The sequence below is a fragment of the Suillus fuscotomentosus genome, assembly GCF_016647785.1.
Source record: "Suillus fuscotomentosus strain FC203 chromosome Unknown F5891scaffold_3, whole genome shotgun sequence".
Classification (NCBI taxonomy): domain Eukaryota; kingdom Fungi; phylum Basidiomycota; class Agaricomycetes; order Boletales; family Suillaceae; genus Suillus; species Suillus fuscotomentosus.
In genome coordinates, this window is record NW_024539515.1 from 609,269 (window position 1) to 627,522 (window position 18,254).

General features: G+C 49.2%; 9 protein-coding genes across 9 annotated transcripts; 4 read left to right on the top strand and 5 right to left on the bottom strand.

Moving 5' to 3' along the window:
- Window positions 1-56: 56 nt before the first annotated feature.
- On the top strand, window positions 57-2,162 carry F5891DRAFT_940608 (tRNA synthetases class II core domain (F)-domain-containing protein; the record flags this gene model as incomplete). Its single annotated transcript, XM_041374283.1, has 10 exons — window positions 57-222; window positions 260-510; window positions 561-679; window positions 729-821; window positions 877-1,005; window positions 1,072-1,187; window positions 1,236-1,628; window positions 1,702-1,778; window positions 1,829-1,989; window positions 2,078-2,162. The coding sequence occupies 10 exons, from the start codon at window positions 57-59 to the stop codon at window positions 2,160-2,162; spliced, it is 1,590 nt and encodes a 529-aa protein (XP_041232628.1).
- A 273-nt stretch (window positions 2,163-2,435) lies between these two features.
- On the bottom strand, window positions 2,436-4,265 carry F5891DRAFT_940115 (DUF1212-domain-containing protein; the record flags this gene model as incomplete). Its single annotated transcript, XM_041374262.1, has 5 exons — window positions 2,436-2,600; window positions 2,658-3,298; window positions 3,345-3,469; window positions 3,521-4,025; window positions 4,076-4,265. 5 exons carry the CDS (start codon window positions 4,263-4,265, stop codon window positions 2,436-2,438), a joined length of 1,626 nt encoding a protein of 541 aa, XP_041232629.1.
- Window positions 4,266-5,382: 1,117 nt separating this feature from the next.
- On the bottom strand, window positions 5,383-6,471 carry F5891DRAFT_354333 (acyl-CoA N-acyltransferase). The gene is made up of 3 exons (XM_041371493.1): window positions 5,662-6,471; window positions 5,487-5,611; window positions 5,383-5,435 (listed from the first exon to the last, which is right to left on the bottom strand). The coding sequence occupies exon 1, from the start codon at window positions 6,386-6,388 to the stop codon at window positions 5,756-5,758; it is 633 nt and encodes a 210-aa protein (XP_041232630.1). The 5' UTR covers window positions 6,389-6,471; the 3' UTR covers window positions 5,383-5,435; window positions 5,487-5,611; window positions 5,662-5,755.
- Window positions 6,472-6,690: 219 nt separating this feature from the next.
- Window positions 6,691-7,614, top strand: F5891DRAFT_999900 (uncharacterized protein). Its single transcript, XM_041378582.1, has one exon. The coding sequence runs from the start codon at window positions 6,898-6,900 to the stop codon at window positions 7,549-7,551; it is 654 nt and encodes a 217-aa protein (XP_041232631.1). The 5' UTR covers window positions 6,691-6,897; the 3' UTR covers window positions 7,552-7,614.
- Window positions 7,615-7,625: 11 nt separating this feature from the next.
- Window positions 7,626-9,105, top strand: F5891DRAFT_941022 (uncharacterized protein; the record flags this gene model as incomplete). The annotated part of the gene is made up of 2 exons (XM_041374314.1): window positions 7,626-8,109; window positions 8,159-9,105. 2 exons carry the CDS (start codon window positions 7,626-7,628, stop codon window positions 9,103-9,105), a joined length of 1,431 nt encoding a protein of 476 aa, XP_041232632.1.
- Window positions 9,106-9,218: 113 nt separating this feature from the next.
- On the bottom strand, window positions 9,219-11,733 carry F5891DRAFT_354365 (uncharacterized protein). The gene is made up of 9 exons (XM_041371494.1): window positions 11,572-11,733; window positions 11,468-11,523; window positions 11,359-11,412; window positions 11,276-11,304; window positions 11,091-11,226; window positions 10,532-11,040; window positions 10,072-10,477; window positions 9,619-9,997; window positions 9,219-9,570 (listed from the first exon to the last, which is right to left on the bottom strand). Exons 1-9 carry the CDS (start codon window positions 11,627-11,629, stop codon window positions 9,332-9,334), a joined length of 1,866 nt encoding a protein of 621 aa, XP_041232633.1. The 5' UTR covers window positions 11,630-11,733; the 3' UTR covers window positions 9,219-9,331.
- An 88-nt stretch (window positions 11,734-11,821) lies between these two features.
- F5891DRAFT_999905 (uncharacterized protein) lies at window positions 11,822-13,009 on the top strand. Its single transcript, XM_041378583.1, has 4 exons — window positions 11,822-12,181; window positions 12,236-12,420; window positions 12,476-12,594; window positions 12,706-13,009. Exons 1-4 carry the CDS (start codon window positions 11,843-11,845, stop codon window positions 12,759-12,761), a joined length of 699 nt encoding a protein of 232 aa, XP_041232634.1. The 5' UTR covers window positions 11,822-11,842; the 3' UTR covers window positions 12,762-13,009.
- A 521-nt stretch (window positions 13,010-13,530) lies between these two features.
- On the bottom strand, window positions 13,531-14,408 carry F5891DRAFT_940235 (uncharacterized protein; the record flags this gene model as incomplete). The annotated part of the gene is made up of 2 exons (XM_041374271.1): window positions 13,531-13,949; window positions 14,006-14,408. The coding sequence occupies 2 exons, from the start codon at window positions 14,406-14,408 to the stop codon at window positions 13,531-13,533; spliced, it is 822 nt and encodes a 273-aa protein (XP_041232635.1).
- Window positions 14,409-15,683: 1,275 nt separating this feature from the next.
- Window positions 15,684-18,145, bottom strand: F5891DRAFT_354384 (meiotically up-regulated 71 protein). Its single transcript, XM_041371495.1, has 9 exons — window positions 17,949-18,145; window positions 17,699-17,904; window positions 17,563-17,639; window positions 17,333-17,513; window positions 16,829-17,285; window positions 16,492-16,775; window positions 16,214-16,441; window positions 16,024-16,168; window positions 15,684-15,974 (listed from the first exon to the last, which is right to left on the bottom strand). The coding sequence occupies exons 1-9, from the start codon at window positions 18,064-18,066 to the stop codon at window positions 15,913-15,915; spliced, it is 1,758 nt and encodes a 585-aa protein (XP_041232636.1). The 5' UTR covers window positions 18,067-18,145; the 3' UTR covers window positions 15,684-15,912.
- Between the last annotated feature and the right edge of the window lie 109 nt (window positions 18,146-18,254).

Here is an 18,254-nt window from a genome sequence, read left to right on the forward strand (position 1 = left end):
TGAATTGACTCGATAGATACTAGATTTGATCTAATAACTAACGGCGAACGTCGACGATGGCAGAACAACTACAGCAGTTAATACTGGATACTCTTGATACCCAATCGACTTTACCAGATTCCCGTGCACTAAAAATCCCTGGCCAATCCAGCCCAGCGTCCAGTCATGATGCACAGATCACCATTCTCGGTGCCCTGAACTCGCTACTCAGCCGGGAGGCTAGTTTTTCCTTTCCTTTCTCTCATGATCTTGTATTGAGTGAACATGCAGATGATAACGTATGAAACACATGAAGTTTCATCGCATGTGCTTACGCCCGAGGGCGTCCAGATCGTGCGTGAGGGCTCGCATGAGGCTCGTGTCTGGGCCGCCCTCCCCGAACGTGGTAGTGCCCCACTCAGCGCGCAGGATCTCAAGAGAGCAGTAGGAGATGAGGCTGCGAAAGTTGGACAGGGACGCGCGTTTAAGAGTGGATGGATCGCGAAGGAGGGGAATGGTTTCGTCAAAGCCGTGCGTATTTCGTGCTGATATTTTTATGACTGCGATTAATGAGCCGGTAGGTTTCCAATATTACAGATACGACACAGACAGAGCTGCGCGAGTTAGAGTCGTCAGGGACACTGGTGGCCGGTGAAAAAGCGCTCGCTGAATTACGAAAACGCAAGCTTATCATACAAAGGTTCTACTTATTCCTCCAACGTAAATTATCAAGTCTGACTGTTGCAAAGAAAGGGCCAATGGTTCACCGTGCATAAGGGCGCAAATTTTAGTACTTCGATTGCAAAACCGGAGACCGATTTGACCGTTGATATGCTCACTTCGTGAGTTTAGTGTTCTAATGCAGCAGCGTTGAAACTCATACTGCTCTAACCCTAGCGGCTCTTGGAAAAAATCCACATTCAAAAAATATAACTTTGACGCAGACGGAATACCCACATCAGGCGGCGCTCTCCACCCTATCCTTAAAGTCCGCGAGGAGATCCGTAGCATTTTCTTAGAAATGGGGTGCGTGATCATCTCATAGTGCAATTATTGCAGAATTCTGAGACACCTTGGTTGCGGATATTACAGTTTTGAAGAAATGCCCACAGGCACTTTCGTTGAATCCGGATTCTGGTGCTTCGATGCACTTTTTGTTCCCCAGCTACATCCTGCACGCGAACTCCAAGATACCTTCTATCTCTCTGGTATGTGCTTGCCTCCCTTGCCTTTGTCAACTTCTCGAAATTTTATAGATCCCTCGACATCCCTCCCTCCGCCATCCGATTACTACGAACGCGTCGCACGTGTGCATGAGCACGGTGGGTATGATAGTATCGGTTACCGCACGCCCTGGTCACACGAGGAATCGCATAAGCTCCTCTTGCGTACGCACACGACTGCCTCGTCCGCTGCCATGCTATACAAACTCGCAGCCAAGTGTCGAGGCGAAAATATCGACGGTGACCTGTCTGCGAAATCGCAACCTGGAGCTGCAAATCTGAGTGATGATGGGTTCAGACCAGCAAAACTCTTCAGCATTGACCGCGTGTTCCGTAATGAGACAATGGATGCTACTCATCTTGCAGAATTCCACCAAGTTGAGGGTGTTGTTGCAGATCGGAATCTAACACTTGCAGATTTGATTGGTGCGTTGCGGATCCTTCCTCTATCCATTTTTCCTCCATATGGACATTTGCTAATAACCTTGCATCTGCACAGGTTTCATGCGGACTTTCTTCCGGAAGATGGGAATGAAGAATCTGAGGTTCAAACCTGCGTATAACCCGTACACGGAGGTGTGTCTTGACCCTCCTCTCCATTTCAGGTACTAATTGAAACACGATAGCCTTCTCTTGAGATCTTCGCTTGGCACCCGCTCCTTGAAAAATGGGTCGAGATTGGGAACAGTGGCATGTTCCGCCCTGAAATGCTTGCACCTATGGGATTCCCGCCTGATGTGCGTGTGCACGGATGGGGAATCGGGCTCGAACGACCAACTATGATTCGGTGAGTAGTCTTTCCTTCGCCTAGCTGTATTGTCCCACTCCTTCCTGCATTCTATTATCGGGGCGTGATACTGAAGCTCTTGACACAGGTATGGTGTTAACAACATCAGAACGCTTGTCGGGCACAAGACGTCCATCGAGAATGTGGAGAACTCGCCAGCCGTCATGTTCTAGATGCGTTTGAAGGGGTGTACGCCGATTTAGAAGATACCGACAATGTATCGTATAATTTTAAGTGCACAGTTAAAGAGTGTCACACAAAATAAAATAAACTGAGGCAATAATAATTTTTGCAAACAATACCAGTGCAGCTCAGAACAGCACCGTAAGGTAAGCTCAGAATGAGCCAATGGTTCATAATTATTAACGACTAGTTATACAGAAGCATATGGCATGCACCGTCTGCATCGGGCATTGCCCCAAGACAATAAATAGGATTGACAAAGCTTAGAATGAGAATACAGCAGCATTCTTCCTCGAGCCGAACATGTACACGAGCGCTTGGGACATGAACAGCCCAACCGTGATACCGATCGTGACGGCTATCATGGCACTTCCAATGTCCACACCGCTTCCATCTGCTGTGATGCCTCCCGCCTGCGACAGACCCGACTACAAAACGTTCGTCATCAGCAAGCCCCAAGAAACACAGTAAGAGATAGCACCCACTGGTACAAGGAACAGTACACCCGTAACCATACTCGTAAACGCCGTCCCGCCCATCTTCCTCGAATAAACATTCCCTAGCAATCCCACAGTGAAAGCCCCGATAGCGCTCACGATATCGCTCCGATTGAAGATATAGTGATTAGCGACTTTGTTGCTCGCGTAACTCGCGCACGAGATGACCACCATCACTGGAAGTTGTCTGCTCCGCCACGGTTGCAGATTCGCGAGGGACGATAGGATACTGAACAATGGGACAATGACGAACTGCGTCCAGAAGGGGAAGGGCTGGAGGTACCAGCCAAAGTGTTTTGGGCGGTAACATCCATCGATGATGTCTGTCTGCATCACGTTCGTATTGTTCGTGAAGGTGAAAGTACCGTAGACGGGTCCTAACCCCGAGGAGAGCGATGAGTTGCCACTTGTGGAGTTGTCCGCTGCGAACGTGCCGACGATGGTGGCGCTCGTGGAGATGTCGGCGGCAAGTGTGGTGAGGTGGTGTCGTGCAGTTGGATCGAACAGGAGGTATAGATCTGACCCGATCTGCAGACCGAAACCCAAGAAAAGCGTATAGATAAGGGCATACACCATTTTAACGCTACCGCAGACGATATTTTTAGAGGCCAGCTCCAAGGAACTACTCACTGGAAATAGGTCAGCGAGAGAAATGACTCTAGAAGAAGTACTTACGGATCAAATAACCGGGAAGAATACCGATGATTGCAGAGGACGAGACAGCCGTATAACAGAAGATCTCGCTTCTGATACTACTGAGCCCTCGTGCCGTGAAGGACACCAACATCGCTGTTGTAATCCTAGCAGACCATAAATATCACGATAAAAGTGCGAACATCGAGAGATCTTACTCAAAGACGTTCGCATACATAGCGCTCTTCGCAGCAACCCTGAGTTGTAGGAAACACAACACAAAAGCGCCACAGCCGGCGATCCACATATCGATAAACGAGCCTCCAAACGCCAGCGGACAGATTAAGACAGATAACCAGAAACTCAGGATACACCTGAACCACCACGGGTACAGCGGTTTCGCCAACAACAGCTCGTCAAGTTGCTCCGTCGCCTTTCGCGCACTGATTTCGTCGTGGACCACAGCGCGATAAATGATGTGGACCTTGTGTAGGCTGCCCAATGAAAGACCTCCGCCGGACTTGATGAAGTGGGTTTCCGAAGTCATTGTGTCGTTGTCGCCGAAGGAACAGATGATGACGCTCGGTAGATGGATGAACTCGGCGTCGACTTCGAGGATGCGCGCTGCTGCAAGAAGTTGGGATTCGATACGGTGAGAAGGCGCACCGAAGGTCATCAACGCTTTTGCAAGCTTGAGTAGGAAGTTGTGGCGATGGATGATGGCTGGAACCCTGCAATGAGCTCCAGCTGCGTGGGCAGAAAAGAAGACTTACAAGTAACGTTAAACTCGATCTTGATCTTTTGCTTCTCCTTTCTACGCTTGCGATAGTCCATCTGCCTCAGTGCCGTCCGCTTTTCGTCGTCATAGTCATCAAGACACCTCTTTCTCACACCAGTAATAGTAGGGTCATCCGGGTCCAGCAGCTGCGAGTACTGGGAATTATCCGTATTCGATCTTCGCATAGGTGCACCGCCCATTTCTTCGTCGTACTCATCGTGAAGCTGAGCAAAACGACGGCGTTGGAAAGGGACGTTCTCGCCCTCGGCATCAACTCCATACAGGTCGATGAGGTTAGAGAACAGGCCACGTCTTCTTCCGTCCGTGTCGTTGGCGTCGCAATGATCAAAGTCATTGTCATCGTCCGCGTCCTTGTCGTCATCATCCAGCCTGACATCGTCGTACTCCTTATACTTATCTTTGCCGTTCGACGTCTGCGCCTCGATATCTGTTAAAGTCCCCTCACTATTCCGAAAGTCAACATGCCGCTCATCATCGTTCCACATGTACACATTTCGCGGTGGAGGGATATCATAGGGGTGCTGATAGGACGACATTGAGTATCTGGAGTCCTCGCCTTCGTATAGCGTAGACTCTGAATCATTGTGAGCACGACCACGAAACCTTTGGTCTGGAGCAACTGGAGCCTCCGACGCGTAACCTGGGAGCGTCGGTCGCCTGCTTCGTGACGCTCGGAGATGGGCCTGAGCTGAGAAGGGATCTGTGAAGTCTGGTACTGACGCACGAGGCCCCCTGGTCGGAGGTCTTATAGATTCAGGGGTTTGGGGTTCAGGAATTTGGGACTCAGGAAAAATATGCTCAACAAAGCGCGGACTCGGGTTGGATGAAGGAGGCCTTGGAATACGTGAAATGTGACTAGTGCTGATAGAGGGTCGCGCTTGTCGCTGCTGCTGTTCGAAAGAAGAATTTAGCGATTGCCTTTGTGCTTGGCGTCGCTGGAGAGTGTTTGTAGAGGACAGTGGTGGGTGACGGCCTGAGTCTCCATTGAGATATGGGTTACTATGTGACATGACTTGCTGGATAACAACGAAAGTCCAGCTTTCGAGGCAAGAACTGCGAAAAAGCTGATAGCGTCACTGAGGAGGATGCCGATGAAGGCGTATGGTTCGGTGGGGTGGTAGGAGAGAAAGGTAGACGGTCGATATAGGCTCGAACTGGAACATACGAAGGAAAGTAGTATCTGGGTCATTTCAATTTAGACCAATAGAGTCACCAAGAGTGAAACAGTGTCCAGCCAAATTCTAAATTGAGCCGATAGCATATTGAACAGAAGTACGGACGATACGAATAGTTGGGTGTGGGCAGTGATTTCGTGCATAAGTCGCCAAGGTGATCTGTAGGCCAAAGGTGCTCTCGTCAAATGAGTATGCAGGAGATACACTTACGTCCCTCAAATAACTACACAAAGCACGGGGACTCGTCACGATCAAGTCCATGACTTGCTATTGGATGGGTAGGTCACAGATTTGCGCACATAATGCTGAGGCTCATTTCTTAGATCAACTTGTCACTGACGGGACGCAATCAGCGCTGCCTTTAAGTGGATAGCATCTAGCTTACCACATCTCGGATATTTAGCTCCACAATTGAAATGTTCACTAAGAGTGCCCAGTATCAGCGTCATCAAGAACCGTCACGTATTCGCAGTTGAACCTTAAACAGTATGCTCCTCCCACTCATGCACTGTGATACCCATAATGCCCTCCTCTGCGCCCTCGAACTTCCTGAAACCCAATCGGGAATAAAACGCAGCCGCCTCTGTATTCTTTGGATCCATGCCCAACCAAACGCTCTTTACATCATTTTCTTTCAAATTCTCCATCGCGCGTGCGATCAACTTCCGCCCCCATCCCTGCCGCTGATGGCTTGGCAGAATATCGATGTGCAGATGGGCAGGTGCGAACGCCATCATTGCATCGCTTGCTCTTGGGAAGGTGATTATGGTGTTGATATAAGCTTTATCTGCAGGCGTGAGGGCTGCGTCAGAGTCTTGCAGCAGGGGTGTATAACGGGCTCTGAGCGAGGGCCACCAGCCCGCTTCTGCACTCTCCTCGAATTTGCGGGTGTCGAAGGCGCCGAGAGTGTACCCTACGACTTCTCCATCATTTTCAAGTACAAAGCCCCATGTTGATTCAAGGCTGAGGTAGGGGAGAGCGTAGATAAGGCCTGGGAGGGCAGGATGGGAATGCAAGTGCTCGGATGATGTGCCCGCGTTTGCGGTGAGCAAGCAAATGTTGGAGAGGGCAGACAGGTCAGCTTTTGTGGCTGGTCGGATGATGGGGGCCATGATGATGGAGGTAGAACCTGAGGAAGGGGCATGACTTGAGCGCTGGAAATCACAAGGTGTGTCGTGTGATATTAGTGCATGGGTGACTCATATGGGTGCATCACCGAGGCGATGCTAAAAGAAGTCTATGGAGATGGGCTGGAAGCTCAAAGCTGAGGGTAGACCTTTACTTGATTTTTGGGAGAGGGCTGCTGCAACTACGACCGTTGGCAGACAAGTTCACAAGCCCCCCACGCCAATGATATTGATGTCGATCTGTTGAACCCGATGAGGTTAACATGACATTATATAATATTGTAACCCCGCATGTAACCCCGCAGTAAATTGGGGTGCATGGTGCCGAATTGTGATTGGTTGCGGGCCGAATAAAGAATAGTCTAGGCCGAGGGGCCAGCCCAAATCATGCGAGTTTATAACTAGGGCACTTTCGACTTTTTTCCCTTACCGCCTCTAGTCTCGTGTCTTATCATCTTGGATTCTCGAGTACAACATCTAGACTATTCTATACGATGCTCTCGTCAGGGTATGTCGAGCAGCAGTCTTACGCCCAACAACAAGCGACTATGGCTATGAATACACTACTACCCACACCGCCCTCCTCACCACCACGGGTCGGATTACATCCTGTCGAATCGACAATTACGCTTCTCGAGAATTTAGTCGCGTTCTATCATCAGGAACGGATGTGGGTGTATCGCACACGTGCACAACTAGAGATGACACTACAAGAACGAGACGTTAGCACAGTAGCAACGGTAGATGAAGAAGGAGAGATGGAGAAGGAGGAACCAGACTCTACTGAAGAAACATCTGAAACAAGCAAGTGGGTGAAGAGAAAGAAGGCGTTTGGATTAAAGCTAGAGGGAATTGCAACGACGAGAGGAATGCCTAGAGGTGGAATCGTGAAACAGCGTGCACCACCACCGATGTTACCGGCGTTTGCTCACAGCAACCAGACTGGAGGACAACCTGTACTTGGATCTAGTGGAAGGGAGCCTGGAGTGGAAATCTTAGAGATGTTTGAGAGGATGATGCAAGCTAGGATGGAGAGCTGCGAGCGGGTTACTAGGATGGTTAGAAATGCCAGTGGAGCTGGTTCACCAGGGTGCTCACCGCCTAACGGTCCGGTTTACGGTCAAAGTAGTTTCTTTATAGGTGCTTAGCTAAGGGCTTAGCTGATGGTGTTGGTTGTTTTTATTTATTTATTATTGATGTAATCCCTCCTTCGTCTCATACCATGTCTAATCGTTATGCTCCACTCCCTAATCCACGTACGGACCCAGATTCAGCAGAACTAGAAGCTGCTTTCGACGATCAAGACGACGACGATGACCACAGCGGTTATGACCTAGATGAATCGAGTCCTCTGACTTATCCAAATCCTTCGAATTCTTCATCTTATAATTTCGAGTCTCCGATTTGCGACTACGACCAACCTCCTCCTGGTTCTCCCCCGCAACCATCTTCTCATGCTGTACCCAATGAATTTGGAAATTCCAATGGCATAATACCTGTCTTTACACTAGACTCTTTGCCCCCGCCCCCAACAGGGCCATGGTGGAAGCGAACCGCAACTACTATCCTACCATCCCATTATGTCAACAGATGGGGGTTCACTTCTGAAGCTAGCTCTCGTACTCCCATTGGAGGAGGCACCAGAAATGACGGTGTATTCAGCAACGTAGCTGCCAAACCATCGCAAGGCGTACGTGTTCAGGAAGGTAACCATCAATCAATCATTTATCAAAGAACGTATTGACTCTTTCTCAGGAGACAACGTATACCTCGTTCCAGAAGAATCTTCCAACACAGCTCCCCCAACTTACGCAGCAGCTCAAGCTGACGCTGCTCCTCCTTACCACACTCATTCAATCTTCCTTCCCTCTTCCGTTCATGCATCCCTCACTCTCTCCCAAGGCTGTGTCGTCGTAGATGGCCTTCCCACAGGCACCCTTTTCTCCTTCCTGTGGAACGCCCTTATCAGCACTACCTTTCAATTCGTCGGCTTCGTTCTCACATGGGTCATGCACACAACCCACGCCGCTCGCTACGGCAGCAGGGCAGGTCTCGGAGTCACTTTAATCCAATGGGGCTTTGGCCTCCGCGCGCGATTAGACGACACAAATGGTACACCTCTGGGCTCTGACCCAGCCGATGCCTGGCCCACATTCGCAAGCGCCCAAGACGCCAACGAGTGGTTGGACGCCAACCTCGACCGTCTTAACAACACCACACTAGCTTCTACCGACCACATATCTTCCTGGTCCAACTCCGGAGAAGGAGAAGATGGGAACAATGGATTCCTCACAAACGCAGCAGCAAGTGAATGGCTTTCCTTCTTCCTCATGACAGCCGGCTGGTTCCTCCTTCTCACAAGCGTTTTCGGTTTCTGGCGCGTTAAGCGCTGGGAACGCGGCATCATCTCCTCCTCTTCCAATTCTACCGCGTCACAGCCAACAGCAGACGATGAGACAAGGAGGCAATCACTCTTTGAGCGTCTCGGAATGTTCCGTGTTCCTTCACGAACAGGATCTTCGGGTGCAGACGGATTGGAACGGGTGCCTTCCCATATTGGTGATGATATGGTTGGCAGAGATACAACGTTGGAAATGCAATCGCTCGTTCCAACCGATCCAGACCATGCACGTCGGATCAGGCGAGCAATTGAGCGCGAACGCAGGCTGTGCGAAGACTTGCGCGCTGCAGGCCTCTTGTAAAGTCGTTCGAGCTTCAGACTTCAAGGAGCGAATGTACCGTGTATTATGCTTTTCATCGACAGACGTGTTATCTATTTTTCTAGGATTAAAACGATAATGGTCACAATTGTTCATACAGTCGTATTTATTGCAAATCTGTTTCTTGGCGTCTTTTCGTCTCTCGAGATTAGATTTCATTTCAAGTACATCCTATATCCTTCTGCGCAATTTATTTTCCAGTCGTCAACTATGACCGCTTCAGGAACACTTCCATGTTGAATTCTAGGGCTGAGCAAGGGTATGTGATCTCGAACTTTTCGAGTACGGTGGGGTGTAACACGCCCAGCGTGCCGATCACGATGTCTCGGTCTTGATTGATGTGAAGCGTGTTCTTGAGCTCATCAGCAAGCTCACCTGTTTTTGAGGTCTTTGAGGGTGGCGGGCGGTAATAAATTGTCGCTGCGCGTCCAGGGAAGTACGCAGGATCTAAAACACATTAGCACTACGTCACGCAAAAAAAGAGCCAAAACATACCATCCCCCTCCTTGATGTAATATCCCACATCCTTCCCATCTCCCCTCCCAACCCTCGGAACTTCCAACATCTTCATAGCCCTATCCAACAACCCATGCACGACCTCAAACCCCGCACTCCTCGAACACCACACCGCACCGGCATGTCTCTCATTTCGAGCTTGTCTCTCCCGGGATGTATCTTTGAACACAACATCGCTGAGCTCGAAAACACGGACTGGGAGTGCATGAGAGCGGTTCTCGCGAATGGTTTTAAGGAGCCCTGGTAGGAGGGATGTGCGGACTACTTGGAATTCGAGGGTTTTGGGATTGGCAATTTTTACTGCTAGGGAGCCGGGGTCGGGGCGGTTCATGAAGGAAAAGTTTTCTTCGTGTGAGCACTATCGGATTTTGTTCAGTGTGTTTTAAGTGCGCTAAGGTGGAGGAGGGGAAGGGAGGGAGGGAAGAGACATACGAGAATGAAAGGTAACGCTTCAACCCATCCTGCCATCGCCCATTCCCTCCGGATGACATCCGCGAGCTTGCTGATCGGTAAAGGCTGTGCGACTGTGCTGGTCTGGGGGAAGATATCTGGGAGGTTGTTGAACCCGTACGCGACTGCTGCGTCTTCCATTATGTCGACCTCGTGGAAGATGTCCGGACGCGTGCATGGAAGTGAGACGATTAGAGCATCGGGGTCATCGGGTGAGAGGGTGGGTGAGAGGGTCATGCGCGTTAAAAGGGACTGGATTGTGGAGGGCGTTAGGGAAAGAGAGGTGCAGGAGTTGATATACGAGGCGCGTGCAGTCACTGTACGTGGCGTGATATCAGGAGATATGCGCGTCGAACCGTCAGGAAAGACGATCTTGCAAGGCTCGATCCTAACAACAGATCCTCAGCTCCCCGAATCAAACTACAGGCCCAAAACGACGCACGTGAAAGGCTCAGCACAATACTCCGAAAACATACTCGCAACCATATTGATCACGATCTGCAACTTTGTATCATCCGTGGCAGTTGTATCAATGAATACATTCTTGGTCTCCAACGTGATCTTACTGTGCTCCGAATTGATGATGGGGGGCATACTCAACACGTGGTCCTTTGCATCATAAATGATTGGGTAGACATCAGAATCTCGGATGATGTGCAAGTACCGGGAGAGGTGTTTGTCCGACTCGTAAATCTGCATGAGCTCTGCGGCGGTGTGCGCTGTTTCCCGACCGAGAGGCGCGAAAGAGATGTTAGTGGGTGTACGGGCTTCGTATCGGAACGGAGGGGTGAGGGTGTCGAGGTCATGTGTTCCGATGGCAACGAGGCTTCGCCTGCGCCCGATGTTTTGGTGTAGTTTGTCTTGGAGGTCAATGAAGGACGCGTAGCTCATGGGCGTAAATTTGATGTTGCGAAGCACTGCACACGCGAAGAAAGGACGGATGCGTTGGGTCTGGGAGTGGTAATGTTTATTAATGCGGACAATGTGAGGGGTAAGCGTACCTCTTGGGAGACGGTTACGGTGATGAGATCTTTCTCACCGCCTGGGGGATATGCGAGTGTATACTGCGGTGGATCTTGTTTTCCTAGAAAAGCGCGTAAGGCGCGGGAGATACCTTCTAGACAGACCAGATCGTATCTGCGTGCTAGTCAGATGTGCATTGCGGTTGCGCTGACTGGCAGCACACCTGTTTGCGGGTACTTCGATTTTTAATTGCTAGAGCAAGGTATAAGCACGAGTGTAATTAGTTAATTAGAAATAGAGACGCACGGGACGTTCTGCGGGAAGTCCTTTCTTGATCGCAGCTTCTACCTCCGCTGTGGTCTTTTTATCGGTTCAGTAATTATTCCTGCGGTAGAAAAAATAAAGAATGGCGTACGTCTTCATCTAATTCCAGTCCATAGTCAAAGCACAAACTATCGAATTCCTCCGTGGCTGCGATGTGATCAGACGTATAGAAAACACAGTTGGACGAGGACGTACTATAGTGATGTCCGAGCCGCTCGAAAAGTTCAGCTTTGTCTACTGAGATGGTGGGCATGATGGGTTAATAGAGTATATGAAGCCAGCAGTGTGTAGCTGGACTTCAGGATTGCTTTCTAGATCACACTGGTTTCAGACTTGAAGAAACTATCACTGGCAAATGATCATATCGAGTCAAGTGAGAGACCCTAGGCACTCCATGTTGTGTCGGGGTCCTACCACAGTGCTAATATTAAGTCTTTCACATGTGCACTGACTAGTCTCGTTGAACATGTATACTCCAATATCCTTCGCGCTCCTAGTAACGTCATCCCTGTTCTGCCAGCTGGTTACCTCCCAAACCCATGAACCCACCGAGTTACATTTAATACACCGTGTTGTGCACCCTGACCTTCCTGTGACACCTTGGGCTGAGCTCGGAACTATCACCGTCCCATCCTTCAAATCCATTTCACCCACTGGCTCAGCTGCCTCATTGTCACTGGCAGAGTCATTACGAGATGACCTTGCAGAGTTCTCAGAGGCAGTCGATCCTAATATGCAGGGTGCAATGTACCACGTCGCAATCGAGCGTCTGGAATCGGAGGGGCCAATATCGAGTATCAAAGCAGTCAGCCATATTTTATTCCGATTTGTGAGTGAAGTATTGATAGACTTCATATAGTGTCTACTCCCTTCCTCCACTTCCGCAAATGTAGTTATCCATTTCTCTGCGACGGGAGAACCATTTGCGATCGACTATTCCGTTTCGCCTGTACCTCAAGATGGAATATGCACTGTGACGAACATGGGGAGCTACCCGGCACATAATGCGAGCGTGGTACTCAAGTCACCACGGATGGCGCCTCTGTATGCATTCTCTCACGTTCTTGAACTTGCCTGACTTACACATCCGTGTCTGTAGACCTGAATTGCGGATCCCACCTCCGCTTACGCCTGAAGGCGAACCAGTAGCATCCGTCCCTGAGAAAAGTTTCGTGCAGAAGTATTGGATATATATGGTTGTAGTTCTTGGGGCATTGCGTGAGTTTTCGGTTTCTTTTGCGATGCGACATGAAGTCACTTTTATAAGTCTCGACTCGCTCGTCTGCTTTCCTTTGTTGCGAGCATATACTGACTGCGTTATTCGATCAGTGATTTCTGGGCCTGCCGAGGACTCTCCTAGCGGGGATGGGAAAGGAGGGAAGTAGATTCACATAACTTATCATGTTAACTTTCTGAAGAGGCACTGCCACTGTAAGCCGGCGCATGTCAACGCGAGGAATTAGTTCTGTTGTGAACGCGGTTACGACGATGATGCAGAAAAAGTTGCTTTTGATCAGTTGTGACAGTGCTCTTGAGCGGTCAATTGGAAAATATATATCATCGGCTTGCTTATCAAAGTAGCGGGCATTGGTCTGACAACTAGAAAAATTGTACAAGATGCAGGACACCCTTGATCACGCACTGGCTTGCATGTCTGTGATGAAGTCGAAAAATCAGTCCATCCAATGGACATGGTGGCCCATCTGAAATCTGGATTCCCCCCCAATTGAATAAAGCACTGCATGTGCCCCAGGTAGACAGTGAATCAAACAGTGTCTCTTCGACATTTAGAAAGTCATTTGATAGCAATCTGACATCTTAGTACATGTACATGATGTGTTCGTTTGTTGCCTGCGTGTATCTATCCTAGGAAGCGCTATTTCACTGTGATCGTCAGCGACATATGTAAAGTGCCTTCACAGTCCACATATACAGGATCACTAAAGCAACACGGTCAGGTCCAGTCCAGCCCACAATACAGATCAAACTAAGGAAGAAAGCTTACTCTTCCATAGGCCAATCACCCAAGCGGTGACATATAAACGGACGATCGACGCGACTAAATCTACAGAATGGACAGCAAGTGAACAAGGGGGCGATGGTTAGTCACATAAGAAAAATGAGTGCCTTGAGTTGACAGCTGGAACAATAAACCTACCTAGGTGCCGATATCATTGAAAATTCTGAGGTAATGATTAGAGGTTTCGGGGTTGCACAGTCAGGCGACTTTCTGTGGGCTTCTATCCGAAGTTGATTGCTTCCTTCTACTGGCAAGCTGGGCTCTTCAAGTTGACAAGTAGCAACCCACTTTCGACCACTGCCCAAATAAACCCACAACGTCCATATACGGCCTGCATGCAGTGAATAGGACGTTCCTATCAGTACTTGAAAGAGAAGTGATATCGACCACATACCCCTGGCAAGATATTCTATGGGAATTGCATCTGCAGTACGAAGGCGTTTCTGGAACATCCTGACACAGAAAGAAGCAACGAAGCGACCACTGCTCAGCTCTTGTATCTGAACCTCGTCTGGAGGACAACCCAAAAACTGTCTTAAGGACTTATACTGAGCTGATAGTGCATGATCAACTAATCCTCTCTAGGGGCATCGAGTACCATGCACTCACACTTAAACATTTCGTTCAATTCCAGCTGCGTGAACAATGTGTTGTCGCCAACCATCATGCACGCAAGATACAAATCAGAATAGAAAGCAAGCGATGGATCGGGAATGAAGTCCATAAACGCCCACAGGGCTTCTCGGCGGTCATTCACGATCGCCCAATACGGCGCCGTGTGACCCTCGATATTGAGTTGTTGCAAGAGTTTGGAGAACTCTGCTGCTGGAAGTGGCAACACAGGCGCTGACAGTTTGAGCGACAAAGGAAGGACTGTAATCGGGAGAGGAGACAATTGCACGGATACATGATAGGCATTTTTCCTTGGATTGTAAAGAGGCTCGGGGAAATACCCAGCGACATAGCTTGGACCAGATGGAATCTGCCAATACGGTTGACGTAGAAATTGCATCGTACGAGGGGGGTGCCAGAGAGTTGCAAGGGACGGTCACGCTGACATCGGACTTGGAAGTCATTGTCGTAGGAGCAAATAATAGGGGCCTGCCAAGTCCACAACGATCTTATCCACCCGCGTGCGTCTCACATGCCAGGGACAAGTGCAAAAATCCAAAGACAAATTTCAAATGTCTATAGGTCGATCTCGGCCTCAACCTAGCTAGCTATTAACAGATGAATGACTACCAAGCGACTTTCCACGGAACACCACATACCAGTACCATGCGCCATTATCGATACAGCATGCCTGAACGTTAAAGACTTGAGTCGTGTGTTGGATGATGATGATTGGGAGTGGCATCTGTTGGGAGTAGAGTCATTGAGGAGGCGAGGGGAGCGAATATCTGAGGCATGCTGACGAGTGAGTGATTTCCACTATGACAATGACGACGAGTAATAAGATTTAGCATAAGATACTCAAGTGTACCTCTGAAAGGTGCTTGGCACCCGTCCAGGACTAAAAGCAGTCACACTCGCGGCAGGAAGGTGATGTGCTAGCGGTATCGGTAAGGGGAGCTGATGCAATAAGACAATTCCTTAGTACACCCAACGACCCAATGGCATAAATATTTGAATACCACGACGAAACAATACAAACGAATTCCCCTGCACTCTGCAGACTAATGCCCGGCAAGCGTAAATCATATCAAGCATCTCCCATGCTACGCACGCTCCTGGAAAGCAATTGAAGTCATAGCGGTTGCTGTATCGGAGTCCAGTTTAGCGTTATATTCTCGAATGCTGAACGCTATTGGATAAGGCGTGATCCTAGCACAGACAGCTGCACCAATTTGAAAAATTCGAGGGAAACTCAGATAGATCTCAACGTCCAAGGGGAATAAAATTGATTGGACGTACAGGATCAGCATACCGGTGATTTCTGAGAATTCCTGACATAAGAACACGTGATGAATGTTTACGAAATAGAAAAATGTTGAGTAGGGCATGAAAAGATGGCTTGTGTTGGTGCGCAATCATGAGACGCCTACAAAGGCCACCGCCCAGTCCCACTGTTCATCACTCCTCCAAGTGCCAATATATCGGCAGGGGATGAAAGTGGTTGCAGGCATATTGTCTCCGAACAGGACGCGCGAGACTGACGACCCTGTTCGAAAACCGATTATCAGCACAAACATCTCGGAGTCTGATATCCAACGTACAACTAGGTGAAAAATCAGCTTCCACTCTGTGGAACAATCTTGCTGAGAGTGCTGTTGCCCAAAATGCACCGAGCAACGGTATTTTTTCGAGTTCAATTGCATCCTCCCGCGATGGATGTCCACGAGCGCAGATAACCACGCACTGCGGCGAGGTTCCCGACACGTCAAATCGAGAAACTTGCCAGTTCAATATGGGCGGCCTGGTCGAATTGAGGATCACTTCGCTCGACACTTTCGTGCTGCACTCGGGATCAACATCCCCTGAAATGCGTGAGCACAGGAGGTCAATTCCTATTTGTCCTACACACCAGATAGTAACTCTGCAGTGCGCAATATCTGGGTGCGTTCGGCATGGATATCCCCTGGAAATACGTGAGTACATTAGGATGATGCAAATAGGCATGCACCTACCAGACACAAACTCCGGAGTGTGAGATACTTGTATGAACGTGTCTTCGTCTAGGACCGTGAATTTGCCTGTATGCACCAATACCTGTTTCTCGATGCGTGCACCGCGCGGGAGGGACGCGACTACCAAGAACAACGTTGGGGTTTCCTACAAAATTAATATTGATTGCAAGTTTTTAATCTCTTGGCTCACCTCGCAAAACGTTTCACAAGCCCGTCGAGTGTGTATGGTATCAGCATAGTCAACAAGCCAATAAAGCGAAAGCAGCACATGACCCCCTGCAGTGTTGGCGGCGCGAATGACGCGTTCCGTGTGCTGGAACACCAACGCAGTTTCAAGTGCCAACGAGGATGGAGAAGGGAGCGTTAAAGACGCAGGGAGTAGACCGATCTGGCCGGATACGAAAACATACGGCTCCACCTGATCTAGATATTAGAAAGGCCTCTCACGTCGCAAAAGGCTGGACACACGGTGACAGCTTGTGAATAAGGACCAATATTAGCAGGCGCCCAGTAGCTCAAACTCTGTACATGGAGCGCTCTCCTTGTGTTATCCTTGCGCGCGACGCATTCAAGAATCACCCTCACCCCCTCGGGAAGATCCACACCCACACAAGCTCTCGAAGGAGGTGAGACACCAAAGAACTCGGCGTATGCCTTGTTTGCAGCTGCAAATATCTTGGGAGCAAGGGAAGGCAGTAAGAGCGTGATATTAGCTACATCTTCTATGCACAGATCGTGCGATTGAAGAATTCCTGTAGGCCGATTGGGACTGGATATGAAAATGATGCAAATGGTAGATTGATACCTTGTAATTGAATAAAGCAGTCGCGGACTTGTTCTTCTAGGGGTATTTCTGAGTCTAGAGACGAGTCTGGGTGGATGTTTCCGATCGCGAGCCATGATCCGATAGCGTGTGTTGATGGATGGCCTGGGATGTGGTGTAGTTTGTTGATCGGTTCATATGTCCCGCTAGAACCCTTTTCGTATCGCTCTAGGACTGAAGTTTCGACCACGTTCTTCAATTCACCGAATCTATCATCCAAGAGTGGCGGAATTTCGACCTTGCCATCTGTATATGACTCCTTGGGATGAAGCGAAGCTTGTTTAATACGCAAATATGCAACAGGCGCAAAATCATTGTCTGTATGCATCACGACTTCTGTTCCATCCAGCGCAATACGATGTTTGAACGACGGGCTGTCAAGAGTAAGAGTTTCATATTCTCCGCCTTCACCACAGATATGCAAACCATAAAGGTTGTTCTGCGACAAAATGAATCATGATGTTTGTGTAGAAGCAATGGACGCACCAATCGCGTGAGGGTGTCCTGCATTTCGTTTAATGTTTTTCCTAGGTGTTTCACTGTCAGACCGATGCCTGCTACTTTTATGAGCACGCTTTTAACCCCGGCTGCAATCATCTCGGACAGCAATTCGGCTTGATCGCGCTGCCAGAGGTATGCTAAGGGCGTGAGGGAAAGACGACGACACCTGTTGGGCGTGAACATTACGAACTGAATTATACGTGGCCAATACGCACACATGTTCGACGCGAACGCGTTGGTAATTTGAGAGAATAGCGCCGACTGCGACACCTTGCACATCCGGGTGGTGAACCTGGTTGGTTTACTACTATGAGACCAGGGTGAGATAAGTTGGCGAGAGTTAGATCTGACCTTGACACGCTTTAATAGAGTATAGAGATCCTCCGTTTCATCTCCTAACACGCCAGCTCCCCCAGCACTACGCGAACCATACTCTGCATTTTGCTCGATAGCATCACCTTGTATGACGTGTCGATAGAGCGGAACTTCAAGAGCGCGAGCTACAAATTCGATCGCGTCTTGGCCCACTGTCTGGTACATATACGAGTCGATCTCATCTATGGAGATGAGGCGCTTTCGTGAAACAAAAATAAAGTCAGACCTTTTCCTGATTGCGGGGAGAGTGTCGCTGCAGCTACAAGTTGGTAACCATTGGCGTTGCAGTGGGATAAGTTGTAACAGCTGTCTTTCCCTCCACTAAGGAGTGCGACGTACTTCATTGTTTGTGGCAGTAAACGATAAATGATGTTAAATTGGCCAACTACCCTACAGAGCGCGCCGGCGTTATGTAAGCTGGTGTCTAGACTCTACATCTGCAAAACGACTGAAATGAACGCTTAACTTACGCGCGTTACGAACACTTACGAACGCTTACGACTTCAGTAGCGAAGCCATGCGATTGGTGGAG